This window comes from Carlito syrichta, unplaced genomic scaffold (assembly GCF_000164805.1).
Source record: "Carlito syrichta isolate Samal-C Ts95f unplaced genomic scaffold, Tarsius_syrichta-2.0.1 Scaffold316266, whole genome shotgun sequence".
In the NCBI taxonomy this organism is placed as follows: domain Eukaryota; kingdom Metazoa; phylum Chordata; class Mammalia; order Primates; family Tarsiidae; genus Carlito; species Carlito syrichta.
In genome coordinates, this window is record NW_007260362.1 from 103,441 (window position 1) to 126,620 (window position 23,180).

The window sequence follows — 23,180 nt, forward strand, 5'->3', positions numbered from 1 at the left end:
CACTGCACTCCAGTCTGGGTGATAGAGTGAGACTCCAACTCAAAAAATAAATAAATAAATTAAATTAAATAAGGTAGTTTATGATTTGAAAGTTACAGCCTAAAAGACAAATTTTTGCATTATCATTAGTCATATAAGTTTATATGAGGGAATGTTTCCAGAAAATTAGAGAGCATGTATTTTTAAATATAATTAAACAAGATAGACATGTTTCTATTCTCCAGAGTAACGTTATAGCCATAGTAGAGTAAAATGCCTTATTTTAGAAGAAGTAATACAGGGAAAAGAACAGGGTCCATTTATGGGAATTGATTTTTATTAACAGTTGGTTTTGGCATTTTTCTTTGAGAATTTCATTTTTTTATTTCTGTTTTTTCATCTAAGGGAAATAAAATATGCCTTTGTTTTATCTTTAGAATTTCTGAAAGTATTATTACGTACAAAAAACTGTAAGGAAAAATTACATTAGTTGCTTTTAAATGATATTTAAATTCCTTGTCTTTCACAGTAGTTAAATTATACTTTATATTTTATAAAATATTTTTCAGCATGTTGGTATAAATGTTCTATTTACAGTCTGCTCTTGATATGTTTTTGGGAGTTAACGTCCCTCCTTACCCAATTTCTGCCTGGGATTGCTGTATTGTATTGCCAGAGATGTATTATCTGACACCAGAATGCTTAAAGCAGGGATAACAATACTTATTCTAAAATATAGGTTGTATTAACTAATGATGGTTAGGACAGTTTAAAGACATTATGTATATTAGGTAGTAATATCTTTTGATGTACCTTAAGTTTATTCTAATATTTTTAAAGTTCACTTAATAAATTAGGTTTTTTTCTTTAGTTGGTTCCTAAATTCAGTGGCCTCTTCTGCTGAAGTTTGTTTTTGGTTTTTTTTTTCTTTAAAAATCTGGAAAGTAACTTGTTGAGCTGAATGATCTTTAGTATTTATAAAACTAAATTTTTATATAAATTTTATTTTATATTTGTACATACTTAAATTTTAACCTTAATAACCTATGATCTACCATGAGGGTTATACTAAAATCAATTGTCAAAGCTGGGTTGGTTGTTACATAAGTGTGAGTGAGGTAAGATTGCCATCTCTTTTACCCCAGGCAGAAAGATTCCTAGATCTAGGATTTGGCTTTCTTTGTTCACATCTCTGCAATTTGCTTATGTTTTGCCAAAATGTGGTAAAATAAGGTGTACACTTTTCTTTCTTTCTGCACCTGTTTTTTTTTTCTGCACCTGTTTTTTAAGTGAAAAATACTATTCTCTCTCATTCATATCCTCATTTATTTCTTAACACATAAGAATAAAGTTTAACTTTGTAGTAGTGCCTGTTAGTCATGTGAACTCTGTACAACATCTCCATTTATACTGCTTCATACATCACTCACAGGGCAAGTTCCCACAAAGACCTGTTTTGTTCTACTGTTGATCCACCCTAAAGAAACCAGTTTCCAAACTATGCACAGCTTTGTAAATCAAGATGAACTGGTAGAAATTGGATACAGAAGCAAACTAGAAACCAAAGAATGCTTCCTAGTTAACCAGCAGAGTGTATTATATGTAATAAAATTGCAGGTAATGAAATGTTCTGTGTTCTAAGAATATCCCAATTTGAAATTTTGCTTCACATTCATATTTTAATCATAGTTCTGTCATTAGCTTTTTCTTATTTGTAGAGTTAAGAAAATATGAGTAATACCTTTAGTAAGATATTCTAGGCAACAGAACACAGAGAAAACAAATGATGAAATGTGAACTTTGGTTCTGCGTTTCTTAGCCAGCCCTGTACGTGATAACTAAGAACCAAAGTTGAGAGAAAGAGGAATTTGGTGTGTAGGTACAAATTCACCTTGTTTGTGGTAATAGTAAGTTAGTGGACCGAGTGAGGATGGAATATAGTGTCGTGCAGACCTCATTCTCCCTGGGACTCTGTCTATGTCAGGGAGAAGGGAATACACCCATACACAATTCAGAAGTACTATATTTTTCACCACAGAGTTAAACTCAGTATAGTGTATTCACAACTTAATTGATGGTTTTTGAAAATGTCTCTGAAATATTTTCTCTTTGAATAATTTTACCTTCTTGTTTAGGCCTTTCAGAAATATCAAGCACTGTTCTGAAGTTTTATTTCAGATGATCTAGTCTAAACATTGTGCTTTTTAACTTAATGTTTTATTTTATACATGCTTTAAATAACTTGAGGTTTAAATTACTATTTTATAACCTTTCAAAGAAACTACATCTTGTGATGTGTTTCTTTCTTCCCTTAAGAAATTCAAAAAGGAAACAAAAGAAGCAATGAAAATTTTAAATGCCTTCTACTCATTATTCCAAAAATAGTAAAAGACCAAGCTTTGACACCCCAAAACAAGCTAAAGAGTTCTCAGCATACTCTGAGAAAATGCTATTTAGGTCCTGAGTCAAATGAATATGTTACAAAATATAAAACTGTTATGGAAAATACATGACACGATAAAATTTTTCCTGTCCTCCTTTGCTAACACATTTTGAGAAGAAAAGTATAATAAAAATGATTTTTTTCTTCATAAAGACCTTTCCCCATCACAGATATTCACACGCACGTGTATATTTTCTATTTTGGAGAAACCAAGTTCATAAGGGAAACTTTTCTAAAACATTTTTTTTCCCATGAGAATACAAAAGGATAAAATTGAATATGAAATGCCTTCTTCCAACTGCTTCTCCTTGTCATTTCTCCCTCAAATTTCAGTCTCTGCTCTTTGCTACAGACTGACAATTCAGGACTGTCTGATTTCTCAGTTTAATGCTAACTCCTTGAAGAATTTGAATAGTTGAAATGATAGTCTTAAAATATGATCTGAGTTTTCTTTATTATTACATTTTTATTGAAGTACAATTTACATGCAGTAAAATGCACATAACTGTACAGTTTGAGTTTTGACACACATATACCTCAGGATCGATGGGAAGAACTTTCTCAAAATAGACCTGGCAAGAGGTTAAAAAGTTTTCTTTTTTTTTTTTTTGAGTCGGAGTCTCATTCTGTTGCCCAGGCTGGATTGCAGTGGCACACTCACGGCCACCCCACTGTCGACATGCTGGGCTCCGCAGTCCTTCTGCCTCAGCCTTCCAAGTAGCTGGAACTATAGGCGCATGCTACAATGCCCTACTAATTTTTTTTTTTTTTAATTTACTGTAGAGACAAGGTCTCACCAAATTGCCGGGGCTGGTCTCGAAGCTGCAGGCTCAGGCAATCCTCTTACCTCGGCCTCCTAAAGTGGTGGGATTACAGGCTGAGCCACCAAGCCTGGCCAAAAAGTTTTCTAGATGATTCTGAGCTACAGCCAGTTAAGAACCATTGCCTTTGTAAGAAGCCACATTGAGTAATGTACATAAAAACACATCATATTGCAAAATGTTACACGGATTAGAGTTAGGTTATTGTTAAAAACTTAAATCTTATACACCTTTTTGGGAGGGTTTGCAATGCTGGCTCATGGGTGAAATTCTCAATTTGTTTTTCTACTTATTTTTAAGAAAATTAATGCAAAACTTCACGATGGAGTATGTCAGCGCTGCAAAGAAGTTCTTGAGTGGCGTGTAAAATACAGCAAATACAAACCATTATCAAAACCTAAAAAATGGTGAGTTCAGTTTTTTAATTGCCTTACTAGTAATGTGTGTGTGTTATAGCTTATTTATATCTTAATTTTCAAAATGTTGTCCATACAATATTAAAGTAAATAAAGGAAAATAATTCTTCTTCCCTGTAGAATTTAATCTTGCATTCTGAATCTTGGTTTGTGAAGACAGATTTAAAAGGTAGATTATCATCATTCCCTGTCCTGTTCGTCCATAAGTAAATAATACGTCATTTTAACAGAACCTTCTTCATAAAAGGTGGGTTGAAGAGGAAAGTTTGTTTTGCAAAATTCTATATCACCTGATGAGGTAATACTATTTACCAGAGCTTAACCAATTATTTCCCTCCCTCCCTCCCTTCCTTCCTTTCTGAGTTGGAGTCAGTTAACCAATTCTTGAAAGAGGTCTGACCCTTTCATTTACCTCATAAAGATTACTGAAATGGCTTAGGTTGAGTATTACAAGTTAATCACTAGATTAATAACTTACAATTTTATTCCTTTGGAGATTTAGGTGTAAATGAAAAGATTCTGGATTTTGTTTCTGATCTCTCTGTCCCTAACCCTTCTGTAGTTAGTTCTGAGATTCTCTTTCCTCAGCCTTACCTACAGCCTGTACAACTCCCTGACATCTTTTAGCTCAGTTGCGTAAGGACAGTATTGGAGGGTAATTGCTACATGAAAGAGAAAAGTAGTTGATCACCTTAAATAGAACGTAGCTTTGTTCCGTTTGTATTATGAGATTTCATTTGATAATCTCTAGTAGCTATCTGGAACATAGTTGCCCATTGTTGCCTTACTTTTCTTTTAGCTATTCAGTAGTTGCATCTTCCTCGTCTGTATTTCCTCTTCCTTTATGGGAAAAATTTTTGCTTATAGTTTAGAAGGTCAGTCTAAATAGTAGATATAATACAATCCTTGTGTATTTCTGCTGAAAAATTACATCAGCCTTTGTGCTAATCTAAAACGCAAGATGTAGCATTTACTTCAGAACATGTAATAGCTTTGAATATTTTAATTTGGACAATTTCTTTTGCCTAAGATAATACTGAAAGGTAAAAGGCTCAGGGAAGGATAAACTAACTTAGGCTTTTTAGATCTTTTTCTGTACTACCTTTTCAGAGCAACATTTTTAGTATTTATTATAAATATTGTTGTTCCCTCTTTTAAATAACTTGACAAGTTTCTCTTGCCTGTCAGTCTTTTCTTCCTGTTCGTCAGCATTTCCTCCCAAAAGAAAACACTTTTAAACAAGTCTGATGAGTTTTATGCTCACTGGCCTAAAATCAGCAGTAGAGAAATTTGGTAACTGCTTGTCTATCCAGTTGTAGATTTCCATGAATGAATGAACTGTGTTCTCTACCATAGCTTTTAGATGCTGGTTGTACAATAAGTTGTGTAGTTTTAGTTTCTGAATATTTTCAAGAAGTCGTTATTTCTATAAAGGTATTTTAAGATTTCATCATCAGTCTCATCTTTTATTGTGTAGTGTTTTTTCCTAAAATAATTTGAAGTATAGGTAATAAACATTTATGTAGCCATTGCATTTTAATAGATTAATGCTGTATAGCAAAGGAACTCACTTAAACATTCCTGCCTTATCTGTTATCTATATTTTAATCTCTTTTTAAAATTTTTTTTATTTTTATTTTTTGAGTTGGAGTCTCATTCTGTCACCCAGACTGGAGTGCAGTGGCCGCTCCCGGCCACCGCAGCCTCGACCTGCTGGGCTCCAGCGATCCTTCCGCCTTAGCCTTCCAAGTAGCCGGAATTACAGGCGTGCGCTACCACACCTGGCTGATTTTTTTGATTTATTGTAGAGATGAAGTCTCGCTGCCCAGGCGGGTCTCGAACCCGAAGACTCAGGCAATCCGCTCACCTCAGCCTCCCAAAGGCGCGGGATTACAGGCTGAGCCACCGAGCCCGGCTTAATCTCTTATCTTTAATAGTTTGTCTTTATTATGAATGTGTCAGTGTCTAAAAGATCTTATCAGTTATTATAAATTTTCCAGGTGCTGTATTTTGCTATAGAATTTCTGAACTTACGTATTTTAGACAACTTTTGAATTTTCTCGTTTTGTGTATTACTTATAATCTTAATATTTTTATGACTTCAGAAGAATTTGCCTGCTTTAAATCCTACAACAACAAATATTTTATTCCGATGGACACAGCCTCAGTTAAAAAAAACAAAGTATCAGTAGCTAATCTTATGTTTAGTTTTTAGTTTAGTTTTGTTTTTTTTTTCAGTTTACAACACACCAACCTTTAAGAATGGTTGGATGTAGACATAAGACCTGAAGATCAGCAACCGTGTCATGTCTTGGAGTCACTGAAATACTTGGAGTCGAGAGTTCATGGTGGCGTTGCCACTACTTGGGCAGTGCAGTAACTCAGGCCTTCAAGAGGCCTCTGCTGCATCAGGGGCTAAAGAGGACCTCAAGAGCTGCTGTTTTATATCACACTGGGGAAAATGAGGTTAGCAGTACACTAGTTCAAAAATGAATGTAAAATGAAGGAAATACAATATTGTACAAATACAAAAATACAGATAACAGTACATTAAAAAGCCTAAAGGAAGATCTCTAGGCCTCACGAAGCCCAAGCTAATGCAAAGCAAATTATAGCTCATGAGAGACTAAGAAACAGCTAGTCAAAGTAAGATCTTGTAGGGGAGGAAAAAAATCCTTTCCTTCTACCCATTCTAGGTTCTCATATGGGGTTCTGTAGCAAAAAAAAAAAGATTATAAAGAGACTACATACAAATTTACTTCATATAAGCCTTATGTGACATAGGAGCATTCGTAAGAAAATGAAAACCCATAGAAAAAGGTAAACCTGAGTGTGTTTATGCTGTTTGATGAAGAGTGGAATTTGTGGGAAAATGTGATAGGACAAAGGGGTATGAGCGGAGAGTAGTAAACTAAAGGTAACTTAGCCTGTTGGTTCAAATTATTCTCACAGTTCCTCCATCTTCAGAAATAAGGATGTTCCTTTAGGTATAGGGAGGGTACCTCTCATATGATAGTCTTTTTTTTTTTTTTTTGAGTTGGAGTCTCACTCTGTCGCCCAGATTGGAGTACAGTGGCATGCTTCTGGCCACCACAGCCTCAACCTGCTGGGCTCCGGCAATCCTTCCGCCTCAGCCTTTCTAGTAGCCAGAACTACAGGCGTGCACTACCACGCCCGGCAATTTTTTTATTTATTGTAGAGACGAGGTCTCAGCACGTTGCCCGGGTGGGTCTCGAACCTGTGGGCTCTGACAATCCACTCGCCTCCGCCTCCCAAAGTGTTGGGATTATAGGCTGAGCCACCGAGCCCAGCTTATATGAGAGTCTTATGGCCTATTTCAAGGGAATTCAGAGAGTCCTTCCTGCACCTGCTATTTCTCAAATGTCTTTGGCTTTAAATATTCAGTATGCCAAGGTGTTATATTTTTGGAGTAGCTTGTCCTGGATCCCATCAGTTTGAACATGTTACCTAGGAAGTTACCTGCCTGGCCTGCAACATCACAAATTTCAGATTGTCCTGAATACATGGTACATTAGGCATGTCGGAAAGCCTAACTTTCACACTCCAATTCAGGAATGAGAATATTACAGAAAGCATCACTTAATTTCACCTTGCTTTCTCTGTTTATTAAGACTTGATCAACGTTGTAATGGATTTGAATTCATTAGTGATGCTGATGATAGCATAACTTGTTTGGAAATTTTAAAGTTTTTTCTCAAGCTAAACGCCAACAAATTAAATGTGTCTTTTAGGATTTGTATAAGAAGTTTATGTTGATAATAGATGTGTCTGGTGTAAAGATTCATTTTTCAGGCACACTGACTCTTGCTGTTGGTTTTAATATTGAATATTGTTTCACTTGACTGACTGTCTCTTGCCACAAATTATGTACATAAAATTTAGCAGACAACAACATGTAGGAAGGGGATACATGTTTAGTATTTATAGTAATTTTTAGTAATTCATAATTACTATTTTTTTTTTTTTTGAGTTGAAGTCTCACTCTGCTGCCCAGACTGGAGTGCAGTGGCCACTCCTGGCTACCGCAGCCTAGAACTGCTGGCCTCCGGCGATCCTTCCGCCTCAGCCTTCCAAGTAGCTGGAACTACAGGTGCGCACTATCATGCCCGGCTAATTTTTTTTTATTTTATTGTAGAGATGAGGTCTCGCCAAGTTGCCCAGGCGGGTCTCGAACCTGTGGGCTCATACAATTCACTCACTTCAGCCTCCCAAAGGTTATAATTACTATTTATAAAGGGACTCTATGAGTGATATTTCTTTTGGAATAAAGTAGTAATATTCTGGTTGTTGGGAAAATGAAAGCCCTTTCTCTCATTTGTTTATTTTATGTTTTGCCAAAAACCAAACATAATTAGTAAATTTCCATTGTCCGTGGGTACTGATGCCAAAAGATAGATAAAAGAAAGAGAATTTAACATCTAAATTCCTTAAATGTACCTATTTCAACTATGGAAAGCAAAAATTGTTCTGTATTTGTACTTGGCAGACACTGTTTAATGTTTCTCTTTTTCCTTTTTCATTGAGGTGATATGCTATAGAATTTTATAAGCATGTTCTTTATGATCATTACTCTCAGTTACTGAATACAATCCTGGATCTTCCCCAGAGACTTTGTAGAAAATGGATGTGTAAACAGTGTGATACTGGTACTGTCCTTTGATGTAATGAGGTCATTAAATATTTCTGAATAATCAAAACTTTGGGTTTTTATAGAAATAAAGTGAAAGTCTCGTAAAGATTAAAAACTCTAAGACCTGGTGCTACCTTTCTTTTATTTGCTGCCCCTTGATTAGAAGTCAGCACAATCTGTACCAGGATTCCCCACCTCATGTCTTTTGGCTTATGTATTTTGATCTTAAGACCAGTGCCTAGTGGCGGGCTGATATGTTGCTGTCATCATCTCCCTTGACACTGAATGGCATAATCATTATTAGACCTGAGTAAGGGGTTCAGACTTTAAGATTATTCATATATGTAACAGTTGTGGTTCAGGACTTAATAAAACTTTATTTTCAGGTGCCTCATTTTGGCTTTTGAAAAAAATTTCCAAAGGTGAATTGAATGAAAGCCATTCATTACCATTGTGGTCAGCCTCGAGTCATTCACAAACACTGTGAATAACCTTGGGTATGGAACTGAATTATTGGAAAAGCAAGAGATCTTATAAATATGACGTGATCCTGGTCAGTAATACCTAGGAAAATTTTTATCTTAAAAAATAAAGTGGCCGGGTGCAGTGGCTCAAGCCTGTAATCCCAGTACTTTGGGAAGTCGTGGTGAGAGGACTGCCTGAGCCCAGAGATTTGAGACCAACCTGGGCAACTTGGTGAAACCTCGTCTCTACAATATATCAAAAAAAATTAGCCGGGTGTGGTAGTGTGCGCCTGTGGTTCCAGCTACTTGGAAGGCTGAGGCAGAAGGATCGCCTGAGCCCAGGAGGTAGATGCTGGGGTGGTTGTGAACATGCCACTGCACTCCAGCCTGGGTGACAGAGTGAGACTGTGACTCAAAAATAAATAAATAAAATGATTTGCATAACTCTTAAAGAGTCTCTTTTTAAAAGCATATACTTAAACCCCATTTATAGACATTTCTGTTTCCTCCCAGGTACTAGGAATATAAATGGTTAAAACATTGCTTTCCCCTTCCTCAAGCATTGCTGGGCCAGGAATCAAATGAGTTATTTCCTTTATTCTGGGCTCTGAGGGAATGAACCTTCTTATATAAGGCAAAAGTGAAGAGGATGGAGTTAAAATTCAATGCAAATTGATTGGATTCCAAAGCCTTGTACTCCTTCTCTCTCACAGTGATTTCTCAATATTATATTATTCTTTCCTCTTCACCTGAGCATAGCACTTCATTAATTTTTACAGATGTTACTTATTTATGGAAATTGTCTACTGTGAGTACAACATATACTGCTGAGTACCCACCTGCTTTTATTTTTAAATGCATGTATCTGTGTAAAGACATAGGTTTTGCTTTTCAGGTCCTGAAATACCTACACTGGTACTCACAAAGCCTTTATGCTTTTTGTTTCAGGTACCCAAGCAGCCTTTTCTCCTATTAGCTTAGAAGGGTGAAAGGCAAATACCCACATTTATATTAGAAAATTAAATCTCTAGCCTGCTGTTTTTCTCTTTCTACTAATTAAAAAAAAAATCACCAATAATATAGTTTTAGCTTACGTTTGATGTCTCCATAGTAGACTAAGGAGAAGCTGGTATAAAATAGCAGGCTACAGACAGATTCAGGTCTGAGCTTAGAATTGGATCTGTAAGTTCTTGATCAGTGGTTCTCAAGTGGGGGGTAGGGGAAACGTTGGCAGATTGGGAGTGGATTTTGTTTCTCAGGAGATATTTGTCAGTGTCAGAGACATTTTTTATTGTTATGCCTGGGATATCAAGAAGGGATGCTACTAGTCCATAGTGGAAAGAACCCAAGGATGCTGATAAATATCCTGAAGTATAGAGGACAGCCAGCCATAGTAAAGAAATATCTGGCCGGGTGTGGTGGCTCATGCCTGTAATCCCAGCACTTTGGGAGTCCAAGACCAGAGGATTTTCTGAGCCCAGAGATTCAAGACCAACCTGGGCAACTTGGCGAGACCTCATATCTACAATTAATGAAAAAAAAAAAACAACAATTAACTGGGCATGGCTATGGTTCCAGCCGCTTGGAAGGCTGCGGAGGATTGCCTGAGCCCAGCAGGTCGAGGCTGCAGTGGCCATGAGCATGCCACTGTACTCCAACCTGGGCTGCAGAGTAAGACTCCTACTCCAAACATATAGATGTAGATATAGATATAGATATACATCCGACCCAACATGTCAAGATCATCTTGGTTGAGAAACCCTGCTCTATACAAAGTAGATGGATACACACAGAGCCAAGCAAGGCACTGAAACATCCTGTTTGCAAACTTTTCAGCTACAGAATTATTGAATGAAATAAAAGCTTACCTAAGAGTCTCATGTCTGAAACAAGCTAAAGCAGAACTGCCCTAGATGGGGAGAAGGAAGCCCAAACCTTAAATCCTGTGAGATAAATGCTTATTGCAAGTGAATTTCTTCATAAAAATACCTCATGCCGGGCTCGGTGGCTCAGCCTGTAATCCCGCGCCTTTGGGAGGCTAAGGTGAGTGGATTGCCTGAGCCCGCGGATTCGAGACCCGCCTGGGCAGCAAGACCTCATCTCTACAATAAATCAAAAAATCAGCCGGGCATGGTAGCGCATGCCTGTAATTCCGGCTACTGGGAAGGCTGAGGCGGAAGGATCACCGGAGCCCAGCAGGTCGAGGCTGTGGTGGCCGGGAGCGGCCACTGCACTCCAATCTGGGCAACAGAGTGAGACTCTAACTCAAAAAAAAAAAAAAAACTTACATAAATTGCTTCAAGGACTTCAGCAGCAGGAAGCTAAGTGGAGCTTTGTCATCAGAGAAGTTCTGTTCCTATGTGTCTTCTACAGTGTGGGAGTGGGGGCGGGATGTGGGGAGGCTAGTCCTCTAAACTGTAGTGGGAAAAATAGGTAATACCATTTGGGAGAAAATGGGATTGGGAAGATGAGATGTTGCAAATAGGTCATGCCACCATCTGGCTGCCTTCCTAACTGTGTCCTTGCTCCCTCTCTACCACAAAGCTTTTTTCCTAACCATATTAGCTGGACTCAAACCTTAAAGATAATCTTTTATAAACCAATCTTTTTCCTTTTTTTAACTCCTATTGTTAAAGGAAAGAAACTCTATATCCCTAAAATTCTGCTTAATGCAGAGTACCACTCCCCTCTTTTTTTCAAAGAAAACAAATTCGTGTACAGAAAGCACCAGATATATCTACCAGTTTATGGTTAAATTCGTAATAGTTTCTTTCACTCCTTTCCTGGCACTGGATTATTGTATTTGTCTATCAGTTGGCATTTATTACTTGTGTTTGTTCATTGAACAAACCACTCAAAAAGAAAAGAGTCTCTTTGAACTAGTTAAAATCACAGTTTAGATAGGTTGTGCTCAGAAAAAAACAGTAGCCAAATTAAATTTAACTGAGTCCAGTTGAGCAAAGGACAATTTGAGAATCAGGCAGCCCTTAGAGCCCCTGAGTAGGTTCAGAGCAACTTCAGGGTTGCCATACGGCAGGTTAACATTTTTTGTGTAGAAAATGGAAAGTGACCTTACTGAAACTGAAGCGAAGTACAGAAACAGCTGGGTTTGTTACAGCTTAGTGTTTGCCTTATTTGAACCTGCTTTGAACAGTTGGCTGACCTTGGTTGGCTGCAATTTGGTTACTTGTTTTAAGAGTAGGTTACAGTCTGTTTACTACAGTTCAGTATATGCAGAGGAACCTTTAGGCCAAACTTAAAATATGTATGGAGGCAGCTTTAAGCCAAACTTAATAGTAGATTCCATCTGTAACCGACTGAACTGCACTTGCTTTCAGCACTTAAAAACTGAGCATGCACTCATTATTAGGAGGTGGCCTAAGGAATAATGTGTACTATATGCAGTGATTAGTCCAAATTGAGCCCTTGGTCTCCATATAATCTGAATTTACAACATCGGTGTTGAAGATCCACGATTTAAATGGCCCGTTTTACGATCCTTTAACTTGCTCCCATTTTGACATATTATAGAATTAAATGAAAAGGAAAAATAAATGCATATTTTTAAAATGAGTTACTGCATAAGTAATTTTTGTTTATTTTGTTCTTTAAACATTATATTTCACGTTTGAAAATTAAACGCTTTATTGTAGAATCGTCTAATAATTAAACTGTCTAAATACTCATAAGCATTAGTGCTTATCATAATTGATAATTGAGTGGAAATGCAAAAATTATCAATACATTTTCAAAGCTTTAGAATTTTTTAAAATGATCAAAGCTTTATATTTTATAATACAGGATGATCTTCCAAAATCCAAAATGCTTTGGAAAAATTAAAAATTCAAAACACTTCTGGTTTCAAGCATTTCAGATAAGGGAGACTCAAACTATAGGAGGATCATAGTCAAAGAAAACTCTGGACTTGGTGATATTTTTTCTATAGGGAAGTGGCTAAAGTATAATGAACAAAGTGAAGCCTTAAGGAAAGAATATATGACAAGAAACAGTGTAGACTCTCAAAGGCCTTAACAAAAATTAGATGTTTAATTTGCATGGTTATTGTCTAAAGATTGACTTTCTATAGTTTTATTTTTACCACATAAATTAATGTAGTGATTGTATTGTTCTTACAGTTGATAGATTATCAAGCCTCTTCCCATTCTGCCCATATTTCAGCCATCATTTTTATGATTAATTTAGGGTATCAAACAAGTGAAAACAGAAGTTGAAATTCATACCAGTTGTATCCACTACATATTACGAGGCTTATTAACTAAGAGAAGGATTGGAACTTTTAAGCATTGAATTAAATTTTGCACCAAACCCCAGGTGAGATCTCAATAAATTTCATTGAAACAAATACATTATTAAACACCACATTACCAGACCAGTGAAAAATTGATTACTTACTGGTGCAAAGAATGTAATAAATTAGGAAGAAAAAATTATTTAAAAATACAACAGGAGCAGGGCTCGGTGGCTCAGCCTGTAATCCCGCGACTTTGGGAGGCTGAGGTGAGTGGATTGCCTGAGCCTGCGGATTCGAGACCCGCCTTGGCAGCAAGACCTCATCTCTACAATAAAAAAAAAAAAAATCAGCCGGGCATGGTAGCACATGCCTGTAGTTCCGGCTACTCAGAAGACTGAGGTGGAAGGATCGCAGGAGCCCAGCAGGTCGATGCTGTGGTGGCCGGAAGCGGCCACTGCACTCCAGTCTGGGCGACAGAGTGAGACTCCAACTCAAAAAAAAAAAAATACAACAGGAGAAAGGGATATTTGATGATTAAACCTTCATTGTCAGCCTGTTCTTCTCTCTAGATGTATGTATACATGTGTTTATTTTGTTTTCAGGTAAGTTGAGTTTTGTGATGGCAGAAGTTATAAGGATGAAGATAGTTGTAAAATATATGCTATCTGCCAGAATCTAAGCACAGTTAAAAGACAGTCAAGACTTCAACTGTAGTTCAGGTGTTTTCTTCTTCCTATCTTCATCTTCCATAAACATGGTAAAGATCTGCTATAAACATGACAGAACCCCTGCAGTTGGGTACTTTTTTCTTCCATAACACAGCATGGCTCATATGAATAAGAATTAGAAATGACCTTGCAGAGTATATCTTACAACCAATAAAGTACTTTTGATAAGGATTGTCCTCTGGGATATAGAAATAACTTTGTTACCATAGAGCTTTCTCCTTTACTGGTATTTTCAAAATGCAGTTTTACTTGTACTGTTTAAGCTCTGAAATAATATATCCTTTTTGATTTGTACTTTAAGTGTAAAAGGTGCTGAGAATTCCCTTAAAATATGGCAATTGTGAGAATTATTGCTGATGAAAGAAAAGGAAAAGATCTCAAATACTTAGAGCTGGCCTGTATAAGGAAGTCATATATAGCTAGATATAACTTTAACCCCAGAACTTTATGAATGTTTTCACTTTCTGGTTACATCTTAAACAAGTGGATAATTAAGATATTTTTATTGCCGGACTCGGTGGCTCAACCTGTAATCCCGTACTTTGGGAGGCCTAGGTGAGTGGATTGCCTGAGCCCGCAGGTTCAAGACCCGCCTGGGCAACTTGGTGAGACCTCATCTCTACGATAAATCAAAAAATTAGCCGGGTATGGTAGCATGCGCCTGTAGTTCCAGCTATTTGGAAGGCTGAGGCAGAAGGATTGCCGGAGCCCAGCAGGTCGAGGCTGCGGAGGCTGGGAGCAGCCACTGCACTCCAGTCTGAGCGACAGAGTGAGACTTCAACTCAAAAAAAGAAAAAAAGATATTTTTATTGAACTTAACATTTTTAAAGCTCTGTCACATGTATTGGATTCTGTTAACCCTGTAGAGGTAGGAAGAGCAGATGAGGAAGCAGCCTTGGAAAAATTCGGTGACTTACCCTATGCACAACTAGAACCAACAGGTTTGAAATTTGAATCTAGATTTTCTTATTTTATAATCTCTCATTCTTGGCTTTCATTTTAATGTCAGCGCCCTCAAGTCTGACACAAAGTCATCTACCACAGCTTGAACCATGCTTTTATCTTAGAGTTTTCCCTTGTAGAATGAAAATAACCCATTAGAAAGCCTTGTCTGGTGTAACTAGGTTTTCCATTAACCACAAGACCCAAGAAACTGAATTATATGTGAAAAATATTGGCCAGGCTTGGTGGCTCAGCCTGTAATCCCAGCACTTTGGGAGGCCGAGGCGAGTAGATTACCTGAGCCCGTGGGTTCAAGACCAGCCCAGGCAACTTGGTGAGACCTCGTCTCTACACTAAAATTAAAAAATTAGCTGGGCATGGTAGCGCGCGCCTATTGTTCCAGCTACTTGGAAGGCCAAGGTGGAAGGATCACCGGAGCCCTGCAGTTCGACGCTGGAGTAGCCACTGCACTCCAGCCTGGGGCAACAGAGTGAGACTCCCGCTCAGAAAAAAAAGAAAAATATTTACTATAATTCACTATTTGTATTGAAAGCAAAATTGTCTCTAGGAAGAGTCCAGGGTAATGATGTAGGATATTACTCCAGACATAGGTCTTAATTTCAGATGTATATATATACACACAACCACACATGTGTATATTGCTAGGGAGGACAGAAAAGAAACTTGGTTCAATTTGCAATTATTTTAAGTAGCATCCTCAATGTACAGTGCACTGTACTGTATATTATAGAAAATCCCACTACAGATCTCTGATACCCCGGAATTTACAATCTGATAGGAGAGGTGGGTCTACAGATAACTCTTGGGCAAACTGCAGAATGCGCTAGGTGTGAATAAAAAGAGTAGAAGACCCAGGGAATACAAGGAAAGGCTGCAGAAGATAATTAAATGAAAAGAGAGATGGGTCTAGAAAAGACATAAAGGTAGAAGAGTGGTACAATGTTTATAGGAAACCCTGTGAAAAGGGCACCAGGGAAAGGAAAAATGAGCAAGAATCATCAACTGTTTTTTTATGTTATTTTTTGTTTTTTGGTTCCACATACATTGTAATTTGTTTGCTCTTTTTTGATTTTTTTTTTTTTTTTTCACCTTTGGTGATCTATGACCATTAATCAAAGTTGCTTTTAAAAAGGAGGTTTAGGTCTATTTTGAATATACATGTTGTCAAGATAAAACAAGACTTGGAATTTTGGCTCAGTCTCTGGATTTCTAGTTTTTAAAAACAATTTATTATTTTTTTGTTGTTAATTTATTAAATAAAAGTCAACAGTGTTATATTCTACAGTCTTATTTGTCCCTTCTTGTGTCCCAGTGTGTGGCAATAACCATAGGTGTAGAAATACCTTTTCATTTTCAGCGTTTCTTATAATAGGTTGAGGCTCTGGTGGTTAATAAGTGATAGAATTATGTCACCACAGTCCAGAAATATTACAAAACTCCTAGAGTGGAATTTTAGTTATAGATTTCTCTTGACATCACATTGTAGTATATGGTGACTGTAAACTGTAACTTTATTTTTCCCTACTTCACTTAATATCTTTAAAGGTAAAAGTTGTTCACCATTGCCTGAAGACTATTTCTTTTTTTGTTTTTATTTCAGAAAACTATTTCTTTTTTTTTTTTTTTTGAGTTGGGTTCTCACTCTGTCACCAGACTGGAGTGCAGTGACCACTCCCGGCCACCGCAGCCTCGACCTGCTGGGCTCTGGTGATGCTTTTCCCCCTCAGCCTTCCGAGTAGCTGGAACTACAGGTGCGTGCTACCACGCCCGGCTCACTTTGTGATTTATTGTAGAGATGAGGTCTTGCCAAGTTGCCCAGGCAGGTCTCGAACCCGCGGGCTCAGACAATCCACTCACTTTGGCCTCCCAAAGGCGCAGGATTACAGGCTGAGCTACCGAGCCCGGCTCAGAAGATTATTTCTTGATATTGATTCGTACAGCAGTCTTTGATCTAAAATTGCCTGCCCTAAAGTATTGAATAATTTCTGTTTTCCCTTTTTTCCTCTAAACTATTCTTGGTCAGAAGTGAGTATTTTATACTCTTTTATGGATTCTAATATAGGCTACTAAGTCATAAGATAAGGTAGTATAACCTCTTCATTTACTTTCAAATGCATATTCTAGGGACTCAAGGTAGTGAATCATAGCTTCTTATATTCCAGGTACTTGGAATTTGAGGATATTATTTCCTCAGTAGGATTTTATTAATAGCATATGATGTAATCCTGTAGTATGATTTTTGGATCTTTCTAGGTAAATACAGATTACTTAGAGAGTGCCATTGCAGGACGTGTGACTTTATGAAACTCCATTGATACTGAGTTTCTTTTATTTGTAAACCAAGGGTGGAGTACCAAGGCTCACTTGTTTACGAAAGCACCTAGTCATCCAATGTGGTAGTATTCCAAGTGGAGCTAAATTATGGTTAAGGTTAAAGTGTAATAACCAGGAAATGAAGGCAGTACTAGAAGTTATAGCAGAGTAAAACAAAGTCTTTGTTTTGAGGTAAAATATTTTTATTTCCTTCACTAACAAGTAGTAACTTGTCTTATGTCAGTTCCAGTGGGAGACTCTAAGAGGATATAGAATAAATTTTACTCCCTTACAGAGATCTTCCAAATGTTGGTATGTTTAATAATAGAATATAAAAAGTTATGTTACTAGGACAGCAATGTCATTTAAAAAAAGTCTTAAGGAGATTTTTTTATTTTTAACTATGAGGTTGTGGTAGTGATAAATACAATGATTACTGGTATAATTTGGTGCTACTGTCTTTGTTCATGCTAAGGTGCCAGCATTTTCAGTACCCATTATAAAAATGAGACTCAAAGTAGTCAAGGGGACTTTCAAAGATTATATGGCAAGAGCATGTCAAGACTGGGCTAGAATCTAGGTCTTCGATTTCTCTACTGTTTTATTTTCAAAATCTTAATTTCTAAGTGCTTACAGTGGTATATTGAAAGCCTCCAATTCTGTCTCCTTAAGTATAGAATGAACATTTATCTTTTAATTAGTTTCTTTACCTTTTTTTATTGTTAAAAAATATGGTGAATTTTTAAAAGTGTATTACTATCTCCTTTATCAGGGAACACACAAACATGGTGACTTGTGTTTTTATCTGATCTGTTTTTTTTTTTTATTATTTGAAGTCTCACTCTGTCGCCCAGACTGGAGTGCAGTGGCCCCTCTCGGCCACCGCAGCCTCGACCTGCTGGGCTCCGGCGATCCTTCCGCTTCAGCCTTCCGAGTAGCTGGAATTACAGACATGCGCTACCACGCCCAGCTGATTTTTTCATTTATTGTAGAGATGAGGTCTCGCTGCCCAGGCGAGTCTCGAACTCGCAGACTCAGGCAATCCACTCACCTCAGCCGCCCAAAGGCGCGGGATTACAGGCTGAGCCACCGAGCCCGGCCATCTGATCTGTTTCCACGAAAATGATTAGTTATAGTATATATATCATCTGGATTATTTGATTATTTCTGTGATTTGTGTTCCATAGAGAAATGAAAGAAGACAAAACTGTCATCTTAACATCCCTAAAGTTTTCTTAGCAAGGCACTCATAAAATACTCAAAATGTAGCCATTTTCAAGGGAAATTGGGTAAAATTTACATTTGGGTGAATTTAACTTGTTGTGTGTTTTTTTGAGTTGGAGTCACACTCTGTCGCCCAGACTGGAGTGCGGTGGCCGCTCCCGGCCACCGCAGCCTCGACCTGCTAGGCTCCGGCTGAGCCACCGAGCCCGGCGAATTTAACTTTTCTTACCATTGTAGAGAAGTTTAAAGTTTTCCCCTGAACATTCAATAATTTGTGTCTATGAGGCAAACTGATAATACACAGATTAACTGGAAAAAAGGCATGCAGATGTTACTACATGCATACGTATGCATGGGAGTCAAATAAATATTTTAAAAACTTAAAAAGAGGCAAAGTGGTTGATACTTTTTATACCATCTTGAGCTTACAGAAAAGAGTAGGGGACCTGGAGCGTGACGAAGCAGGTCATGGTGGCAAGAGAAGTTACAGAAGAGGGAGAATAGGAGAAACCTGGCTAGGAAAGGCGGTCTTGTTATGCAGATAAAACCTCACTGGTAGCAGCCCCTCAGAGTCTGTGATAAAAGTGTCTGTCAGACCTTTAAAGGTGTCAGACTCCCAGTTAATCTCTCCCAGATCTAAACAAGCAGGGACTTCAGAGAAAACCTGTTTACATCTGTTGTTTATGTTACTTTCTTTCCTCTGCAGATGCAAATCTTTTTCACAAAAGACAGCTTTGCAGGCAGCTTCTGTTTGCAAGCCCTCTGAATAGCCACTCAAAGTATGTCAAAAAAGTATATTTTGGGGTGAAATATTTTGATTTTCTTCACCATTAATTTAATAAGAAAAAATACCCAGGAATGACTAATTTATAGAAAATTTAAAGTATGGTTGTGAACATATTTTATAAGTTTTGTGACAACTTGGGATGTATTCTCTTTCATCATTAAAATAATATCTAACTTGGAAGGCTGAGGCAGAAGGATCATCTGAGCTGCTGTGGCCGTGAGTGTTCCACTGCACTCCCAGCCTGGGCGACAGAGTGGGACTTAACTCAATAATAGTAATAATAATAATAATAGTAGTCATTCTCATACTTAAGATCGAGCAGGAGTCTTTGGATATAGGTAAATTAAATATTAAGGTGAAAAATGCAGATACTCTGTTAAATTCAGACTCTCTTCCTCTACTAGCCACGAAGGTACAAAGCCTAGAGTTTTGAAAGAAAGACAAACTAAGATTCAACTCTTGTGGCAGAGAAATTAGGCAGTTGTAAAATTTTTATAATTCACCTTTTGAAAAATATTTTACATTTATAAAATATCATTTTAAATGTGTATGTGTGTGTCTTTGCCTTGCTATAAGGTAGGTATATTTATATTCAAAGCTACTATTTTCTGTGAATATTTTGCTTTATACCAGAGATTCCAGGAGTAACAAAACCTAACAAACCTAACTGATTTTCCCAAGGGATTTAAATGTAAAAAGATCATGGCCGGCTCGGTGGCTCAGTCTGTAATCCCGCATTTTGGGAGGCCGAGGTGAGTGAATTGCCTGAGGCCCACCTGGGCAACTTGGCGAGACCTCATCTCTCCAATAAACCAAAAATTAGCTGGGCATGGTAGCGCATCCCAGTAGTTCCAGCTACTTGGAAGGCTGAGGCGGAAGAATCACCGGAGCCCAGCAGATCGAGGCTGCGGTGGCCGGGAGCAGCCACTGCACTCCAGTCTGGGCGACGGAGTGAGACTCCAACTCAAAAAAAAAAACAAACACAAATAAAATTTAAAAGATCATAATTGCTTTCTGCAATAGAATTCATTCTATTCTCCAAATTGTCCATGATTGTTTCAACCAACAATAGGAAAACTGGAAAACTCCCACTTGAATATCAAGGCAGTATTACTCTGATCTGGGTCAAGAGTTCTTAAATGGTTGTGAGCATAAGGATTTCTAGAAGAGCTTAACAGGTTCTTGGGATTCATACCCAGGATTCTGATTATGTAAATAATGGATCGAACTGAGGAATCTACATTTTAATAAGCTATGCAGGTGCTTGACAAAGAGTCACTGTTCTTAGGACTAGATGGATTAGAGAATGTAGAATCTGGATCTTTTGAATCCAGATCCGGTTTTAAACCTGTTTTACATGTAGAATAACAGTTCTGAGAATACAATTTTATCCCTGCATTAACAGTTTAAATCCTTAAATTTGTTTACTCCAAGGATCTCTAGTATAAAGCAAAATTTTCATAGAAATGAAAACATATTCTAATTTCCTTAAAGCCTAAGATAAACCTAACCAAGTCAGACTTTAACACTTTAAAACTTAAAAAAAAATTGAAGCCATAAAGCATTGTGAAAATTTCCTAATCTTGGATTATTGGGATTTTGTGTGCATTCTAATGGCATAGTATTTTTTAAATCTATTTATTATTGCAGAGTAATTAATTAAAGTTTTCTAAAATGCTAAAACACACACATACCAAATAACTAAGTTTTTTTTGTTTTCTTTTGTTTTTTTTTTGGTGTTTGTTTTTGAGTCGGGATGTCTCTCTCTTGCCCAGGCTGGAGTGCAGTGGCAAAATCCTGGCTCAACAGTAGCCTAGAACTCCTGGTTTCAGGCAATCCTCCCACCTTAGCCTCCTGAATAGGACTATAGGCAACCACCACCTCACCCAGCTAAATTTTTTATTTTTTGTAGAGATGAGATCCCACTGTATTACCTTGGCTGGTGTTAAACTCCTCGGTTCAAGCAATCCTGTTGCCTCAGCCTCCCAAAGTTCTGGGATTATGAGGCACCACGTCTAATCTTGAGCTTATGTTTTTATTGAGCTGCTTTGTTTCTTATTACTGAGTTTTGAAAATTCTTTATATGTTAGGGGTCCAAATCAGGTATGTGTTTTGCAAATATATTCTGCCAGCCTTTGACTTGTTTAGGATAGTGTCATTTGAAGAGGAGAAAATTTTTATTTTGATTAAGGTTCATCTGATAAATCATAATTTACAGATTATAGTTTTATTGTTGCAGATAAGAAATCTTGAGCCGGACTCGGTGGCACAGCCTATAATCCCATGCTTTGGGAGGCTGAGGCGAGTGGATTGCCTGAGCCCGCAGGTTCGAGACCCTCCTGGGCAACTTGGCGAGACCTCATCTCTACAGTAAATCAAAAAAATTAGCTGGGCGTGGTAGCGCACGCCTGTAGTTCCAGCTACTTGGAAGGCTGAGGCAGAAGGATCGCCAGAGCCCAGCAGGTCGAGGCTGCGTTGGCCGGGAGCAGCCACCACACTCCAGTCTGGGTAACAGAGTGAGACTCCAATTCAAAAAAAAAAGAAATCTTTACCTCACTGAGGATCACAAATAGATTCTCCTGTTTTTTTTCTAAATGTTGTATAATTTTTGTTTTACACTTTAGTTTATGATTCATTTTTTCCTAATTTTAGGAATATCCAGTTATTCCAACATGGCTTGCTAAAAAGACAGTCCTTGCTGGGCACAGTAGCTTATACCTGTAATCCCAGCATTTTGAGAGACAGAGGTGAGAGTATTGCCTGAGTCCAGGGGTTAGACACCAACCTGGGCAACTTGGCGAGACCTCCTCCCTACAGTAAATCAAAAAAATTAGCTGGGCATGGTGGCTCATGCCTGTGGTTCCACCTACTTGGAAAACTGAGGCAGAAGGATCACCTGAGCACAGCAGATGGCGTCTACACTGGCCATGAGCATGCCACTGCGCCCCAGCTTGGGAGACAGAATGAGACTCCTACTCAAAAAATAGACTGTCATTTTTCTATTCAATTGCCTTATATTGTCTTGAAAATCAATTGATCATATATATGTGTGGGCTTATTTCTGGAATCAATTCTGTTCCATTGACTTCCACCAAATACCACATTACCAGATTGCTGTAGTTTTATGGTTGGTCTTAAAATCACTTAGTGAGAATCCTTCAACCTTGTTTTTCTTTTTCAGAATGTTTTGACTGTGATAGTTTCTCTACTTGTAACCTGGAATCAGCTTGTCAGTTTCTACAGAAAGTCATTGGTCATTGCTAGAAATAAATACAGTCTTGTTTGTTTGTTTGTTTACCTACCCTATATGTTGTGACTTTATTAAACTTGCATTTTATTTTTAATAGTTTTTTTGTGGATTCCTTGAGATTTTCTACATAGACAATTTTTTTTTTTTGAGTTGGAGTCTCACTCGGTCGCCCAGACTGGAGTGCAGTGGCCGCTCTCGGCCACCGCAGCCTCGACCTGCTGGGCTCCGGCGATCCTTCTGCCTCAGCCTTCCAAGTATTACAAGCATGCACTACCACGCCCGGCTGATTTTTTGATTGATTGTAGAGATGCGGTCTCACTGCCCAGGCGGGTCTCAAACCTGCGGGCTCAGGCAATCCACTCACCTCAGCCTCCCAAAGGCGCGGGATTACAGGCTGAGAGGCTGAGCCACTGAGCCCGGCTAGACAATTTTTTTTCTAAATATAGTTATTTTTTCTTTCTGATCTGCATTACCTTTATTTCTTTTTCTGCCTTTATTGCACTGCCTAGGACCTCTCCAGTATGATGCTAAAAAGGAGGTGAGAGCCGGTATTTTTGCCCTGTTCCTGATACTTTAGGGAAGGTATTCAGTCTTTCATCAAGTGTGATATTAGCTGTAGATTCTTTGCAGGTATTTTTTTATTAGGTTGGAAATCTTCAATTCATAGATTACCGAAAATTGTTCCCATAAATAGATTTAAGTTTTGTTAAAAGCTTTTTCCACATCTACTTCAGTCATCGTACAGTTTTTCATCCTTAGAACATTGCTTTGGTGAATCAAATGTATTGACTTTGGAATATTGAATCACCCTTGTGTTCTCCAGATAAACCCCCACTTGACCAGTGTGTGTGTATAGATATATATATGCGTCACATGTATATACATACAT

The 23,180-nt window shown here is 37.8% G+C and overlaps 1 protein-coding gene across 1 annotated transcript in view; it reads left to right on the forward strand.

Annotated features, from left to right (window-relative positions):
- The window catches only part of LOC103276597 (uncharacterized protein C9orf85), a 99,154-nt gene that overhangs the window by 44,074 nt on the left and 31,900 nt on the right, over positions 1-23,180 (forward strand). The window contains exon 2 of the mRNA XM_008074004.2: positions 3,544-3,650. Within this exon, the coding sequence (XP_008072195.2) occupies positions 3,544-3,650 (107 nt within the window). The remainder of the gene's footprint in view (positions 1-3,543; positions 3,651-23,180) is intronic.